General features: G+C 39.1%; 2 protein-coding genes across 2 annotated transcripts; both read right to left on the minus strand.

The window, feature by feature from the left end:
• LOC123306699 (piggyBac transposable element-derived protein 4-like) lies at positions 1–1,470 on the minus strand. The gene has a single exon (XM_044888817.1). The coding sequence runs from the start codon at positions 1,248–1,250 to the stop codon at positions 306–308; it is 945 nt and encodes a 314-aa protein (XP_044744752.1). The 5' UTR covers positions 1,251–1,470; the 3' UTR covers positions 1–305.
• Positions 1,471–3,306: 1,836 nt separating this feature from the next.
• On the minus strand, positions 3,307–4,392 carry LOC123306955. Its single transcript, XM_044889156.1, has 2 exons — positions 4,101–4,392; positions 3,307–3,946 (listed from the first exon to the last, which is right to left on the minus strand). Exon 2 carries the CDS (start codon positions 3,928–3,930, stop codon positions 3,307–3,309), a length of 624 nt encoding a protein of 207 aa, XP_044745091.1. The 5' UTR covers positions 3,931–3,946; positions 4,101–4,392.
• Positions 4,393–6,351: the final 1,959 nt, after the last annotated feature.

Here is a 6,351-nt window from a genome sequence, read left to right on the forward strand (position 1 = left end):
CCTTTCGAGACGGCATTCGTATATGAAAAATATTAATAAATCCAATGACTGTTTCGTGTTTAGTTGTGAATATACATGAATTCTGCATTGAAAAAACATTATTTTTTTTATTATTTTGGGGGTGGGGGTGTGGTACAACAGTGTACCACCAGTTCTGTAGTACGGTACTTATGTGTACCACTAGTCTCAAGCAATAGATATTATGTATACAACAAGTACTTTCAAACTCACTTTTATTTATACAAAGTGTTTGTAAACAAAGACAATTTTATAAAACTGTGTTACTAAGATATTATCGGCTATTATTATGACATATGATAATCGGCAAAGCATGATTTGCAAAGTGGTAAGTCGCATTCTTTGCAAACCATTTTTGTCCTCGATTGTTTTCCGAGTGTTGTGCACCTTTTGCAACGCCTTCTTGTTCCTCCTTCGTAAGGTAAATGTAATGAGACGTTTTTCATTGTTTTCCCCTTTTTTGATAAGCGCCCATTCTTTGATGATCTTTTGACTGATGTGGTTTTCATGCCTTCTAATACTAATTCTTCAGCAAGCAGAACAAGAAAACTTTTGAAAGGAATTTTTTTTTTCTTGAGTTGACAGTATATTATCCAAGAATTAACTGCAGCCATCATCATCAGCCTATAAAAGATTTTCTTCCACCATTTGGTGGATTTCCGATCTAGTTCATAAAGGCCTGACATCTGATCGGCTAAGTCGACCCCTCCCATGATTTCTCTATAAAATGCAATCATAGCAGGACATTGTACTGTGACTTTCTTACCATCCTTTTGTGTTTTTTTAACAGTGGTTACATCATTTGAATGGCAATTACTCAGAACACATACATCCTTTGTATCCCGCCACTTGACATATAGCAATCCTTTTGGCGTACATTTGAATACGTACTGACTTTTCTCCAACTTTGTGTCGATTTTTGGTAGATTCCTCCGATTGCTCATACAAGTACCCAATGCGGGATATTTTATTGTTTCCAATAAATTCACTGTTGTGAAAAAACGATCGAAACAAAGAGTTACATCATCTTGGCGGATTGTAGAAGCAAGGGAGTTCACCACTCGCTCTCCCAATGTACCTATTTGTGCCTCCGTTTCTCGCCCAGCATAGATATTGAAATCGTATGTGTATCCTGACTGAGCATCACATCGTAGCCACATTTTTATTCCACGTTTTACCGGTTTCATCGGCATATACTGCTTTAGGGATGATCGGCCTTTGAATTTTGTCATACTTTCATCGATACTCTGAAAGCTACTGTCTTCTCGGTACTTTTGGAATGTTGATTTCAGACATTCTACAACATCCTGAATGTAATAGGTTTTATCAGCATTATCTGGTTTTTTTGGCGAGGCGAAGTAAAGTTTCGAACTAATAAGTTTGTACCTGTCACGGGAAATAGCAGTTTTTATTGACTGATTTCCCAGTGACGGACTTTCAGACCAATAGTCACTGATACAGGGTAAACGATTATCATCATCATCATCATCATCATAAAGCTTATCCTGTCCACTGCTGAACGAAAGCCTCCCTCAACTCTAGCCATCTTTTTCGGTCCTGTGCCACCTGAATCCAGTTTCCAACTACTCTTTTTAATCATCCGTCCACCGACTAGGAGGTCGACCTCTACTTCTATATGCTTCATGTCTGGGCCTCCATTCCACAAGTCTCTTCGTCCATCTTCCATCACTCATTCTCGCCACATGTCCAGCCCAATTCCACTTGAGCTGTACGATAGTCTCAACTGCGTCCCGTACTCCTGTTCGGTTTCTTATTGTTCGGTTTGGTATTCTATCTCTAAGGGTAACTCCTAACATTGATCTTTCCATTCTCCGTTGCATCACTTGTATTTTGCAGATGTTCCTTTTGGTCAATGTAAGTGTCTCAGCTCCATACGTGAGAACAGGCAAAATACATTGATTGAATACCCTCCTCTTCAAACATATTGGGACATCAGCTGCTCTCAGTACATGTTTGAGTCTACCGAAAGCCGCCCACGTCAAACCTATTCTTCGTTGGATTTCGTGAGTCTGGTTATCTCTCCTGATGCCGATTTCATGGCCCAAATATTTGTAGATATGCACTTGCTCTAAGTTAATGTTGTTGACTTTCAGAGGGCTACTCGGTACCAAATTTGTCATGTATTGAGTCTTCGATAGATTCATTTTCAAACCGAAATCCTTCAAGATATCGTTAAGCATATCCAACATGTACTGCGCCTCTCGTATGTTGTCAGTTATGAGCACAATATCATCTGCAAAGCAGAGATGGTTTATCTTCTCACCATCGATGTTTACTCCTGTTGTACTCCAGTTTGCTCTCTTCAGTATACTCTGTATCAATGCAACAAACAATTTAGGTGAAAGTGTGTCACCTTGTCTTACCCCTCGATCGATATCAAACTTATCAGTGCTCCGATCCATCGATACTTTAACGTTTGCCGTGGCGTTATTATATATATGTTCGATAATTCTTGAGTATCTATGATCGATGCGGCACTCCACAAGTGTCTCTAGAAGTCTTCGTTGATCCACCGAATCAAAGGCCTTCTCAAAATCCACAAACACGAGCATTAGTGGTCTGTTGTACTCGATACATTTCTCTATTAGAACTCTAATTGTCAGAAGATGGTCATTAGTTCCGTAACCTGATCTGAATCCCGCCTGCTCTCTCGAAAGGAAGAAATCTATTTTATTTGTCAAACGCTTCGCGAGTATTTTGGTGAACAATTTATAAATGTGGTTGAGGAGGCTGATCGGTCTGTAGTTCCTAAGATCTGTTACGTCCCCTTTTTTGTGTAGAACAACAATGGTTGCGTTATTCCATTGTGATGGTGTAGTTCCTTCCTCGAGGCACTTATTGAATAGAACCTTTATAGCCTCGATGATTTTTGGGCCTCCTTCTTTGATCGACTCTATAACTAGTTCATCGTCACCGGGAGCTCTGTTATTTTTCATATCTCTCAAAGCACTCCTTATTTCATCACCGGTTATTTCCGGAATGTCTTCTGATCCCTGGTTTTGTATCTTTGGGATATCGGCTTCGATCACTTGTTGCTTGGATGTATATAATTCTTGGTAGAAAAGTTTTATAGACTTTAAGATTTCCTGTTTTTGAGTCACGACGTTTCCGTGTCTATCCTTGATCTTCTGTATCTCCCTTTTCCCCATCGTAGTCTTCCTCAGCAGCTTAAAACTTTTATTCTCCTCTATAACACTCTTTATTTTTTCAGCATTCAGTTGTCTTTTTTGCTTTCTCATTTCTCTAGATATTTTTCTGTTGAAGATTCTATATTCCTGTGTGGTCTTGTCTTCCATGTCTCTTCTTTGTTTCATTAGATGTTTTATTTTCTGGTTTAGTTTCTGTTCTTTTACTTTTATTATATGACATTATAAATGAACAACCTATGACTACCTGAATTTCTCCCAAATTAGTTTCTTCAATTCGGGTTCGTTTAGATATGGCCTCTGCATATATTTTCATACGCTCATTTGTACAATGCGCAATCTGAGCAAAAAGAGATCGAGGAACAAGTTTCATAAAAATTTGAATTGGGGTGAAGTCTGCTGTTATGTCTGATGAAATAGTGCAAGGACGCTTATGGGAAATACTTCTTAGAGGTTCAAACGATTCGTCAGGATCAGACCAAATAATGAAGTTAGTAGAAACCTGGTTTTCGTGTTCCTCCTCAAAATCTGTTTCATTGGTTCTTTCCTCTTCAATGGTTGCTGTATTCGGGACATTCTCTGGCACTTGCGGAGATTCGTCTTGAGTAGAATCATCATCGTCGCTTCCTGGTTCATATTCATCGCTGCTACTCTCGAAGTTTTCTGGCTCAGAACCTGAGTCAATTTCGGATAAGCTCTCTGCCAACCTTTCGATTTCTTTTTGGGACAGTTTTCGCCGACTCATTTCACCAAAATCTTAACTGCAATAAGACAGGTGGTAAGTATGTGTACCATTGATTTGGACGTGTGGTACATAAATGTACCAATTTAGAAGACTACTGGTACACATGTGTACCAATGCTTATGCCAGAGCTCATTTTTATTTAGAATGATGAAGAATTGAAGTGCACTTACCCACTTATTGATTATTGGTAGTATTCTTATCGGAACTAATATTTTTTCACACAAAAAGTGCTGAATTCGCTGATCAGGGGCAAAAATATATGAACAATCACAGTTCTGGCTCGAAACTAATAACAAAACACGAGGTTATAGGTTATGTATCCCATACGTATGAATGTTTTCCTTCGCACTAAGAACTACCGAACGGACTGGTACACATTTAAACCACTCAAAATGCAAAACAGAAGTTCCAGTCTTTTTGAAAGCACTGATGGTACATATGTTGTACCAATCGGCTCGAAAGGGTTAATACTTGGTATTTCCATCCCTTGCGTTAATTACAGATCGGCAACGACTGTTCATACTCAAAATGAGTGATCCGACCTAATCCTTCCCAAATTTCTCCGAGTTGGATTCCTAAGTCATTAAGAGGATGATTTTCTGAACTTCTAAGCCTTCTATTGAGGTTGTCCCAAACCTGCTCAATCGGATAGAGATCTGGACTTCTTGCTGGCCATTCCATTCGAGAGACTTCAACCTCTTCAAGGTACTCCTGAACGATGCGCGCAGGATGGGGTGTGGCATTATCGTCCATAAAAATTAAATCTTCACCAATGTATGGGGCAAATGGCACTACATGCTCTTCAAGAATGTTCCTTATATACTTATCAGCATTCATAGCTCCATTATCAACGACCACTAGGTCTGTGCGAGTAGTCAAAGATATTCCACCCCATACCATAATCGATCCTCCCCCGAAACCCGTAGTATTCAGGAAATTGCACTGAGCATATCTTTCATATGGACGTCTGTATACAAGGGAACGTCGATCACAATGGTAGAGGCAGAATCTAGACTCATCTGTGAAGAGAACTCTTTTCCAATCGGCCTCTTCCCGATGGAAATGCTCTCTCGCAAAATCCAAACGCGCCCTTCGATGGGCTGGGGTAAGAGCTGGGCCTCTTGCCGCGACACGAGGCCTTAAATAATATTCTCTGAGGCGATTTCTTATTGTCTGAGTGCTAATTTGCACCTCATGAGTTTGCTCAAGCTGAATTTGAAGGAGGCGAGCGGTTGCAAACCGTTGTCTCAACGAAGAAACTCTCAAGTAACGTTCTTGAATGGCAGTTGTTACCCGTCTACCCTGTCCTGATCTTCGGATATTCATACCTGTCTCCGTGAATCGCTGCAACATTCTGGACACACTTGTATGGGAAACTCCAAACCTTTCTGCAATTCTTGTGTATGTCCACCCTTCTTCTCTCAAAACTACCGCTTGGGCACATTATTCTTGGGTCAAATTACGTGTTTCGCGTTGCATAGCGATCGAGTGTAGAAAATCAAACGAAAGAAAAACTATTGATCACTAGAATTGATCGAGAACAACTGATTTTAGAATGGAGCCAATACATTCAAAATCTGATAATATCATATTTTTTATTTCTTGCTGGGAAAAAACATCTGTATTGAAGAAAACCGTTGAAAGTGGATAACATACACTCCCTGGCCAGTTTATTAGACGCACTGAGGATTTTTTTTTTATATTTACTGGTATTGCCCGAGGAAAAAGCAGAATATTTTTTATCAACCTATTTTGATGTAGGAATGAAATGGTTAAACTAATTGAATTCGAATTTTCACTTTTTTATGTAGGTATTTTGAGCTCAATGACAATCACTCTTGGAAGTGATTGACGTTTTTAATGTGTTATCAAAAAAATGTATTTATTGGGTGTAAATTGACGAATGGTAAAAAAGTTGGTGTTGACTGATGGAAACATTCAAATATCCTCTATCTTTGAATAATTTCAGATAACAACTTAGATGTTTGAGCATTCTCTACAATATAGTGAATACCGAAGATATGAATATTGCGAGTTAGTTCTTACTCAGACTTTTTATTCCAAACGTTCGTGCACCTTAGGCGTGTCGCACGTCACTGCATTTTATAACTATTATCTTCCTAAATTACTATTTACCATAAACCAGCATCTCATTAGATTCAACTAAATCCAAAATCAACAATATCCAAAATATTTGTAATAATAGGTATTGGGTAGTTTTGAATCCTGCGTGAAAATATTTATGGTGATAATATTCGACAATCAACTGAGCAAGACGTGAGGAGCGAGGCAAAATCATGGGAAACTTGGAGTTGGGGGACAAGTTAGAATGATTGAGGCGACCTCCAACTCGAAGGATTCCATCTTCATCACGAAATGCACCAAGCCTTCGGAATGGTCGCGAAAAGGCAGAATTTTCAA

The sequence above is a fragment of the Coccinella septempunctata genome, chromosome 2, assembly GCF_907165205.1.
Source record: "Coccinella septempunctata chromosome 2, icCocSept1.1, whole genome shotgun sequence".
Classification (NCBI taxonomy): domain Eukaryota; kingdom Metazoa; phylum Arthropoda; class Insecta; order Coleoptera; family Coccinellidae; genus Coccinella; species Coccinella septempunctata.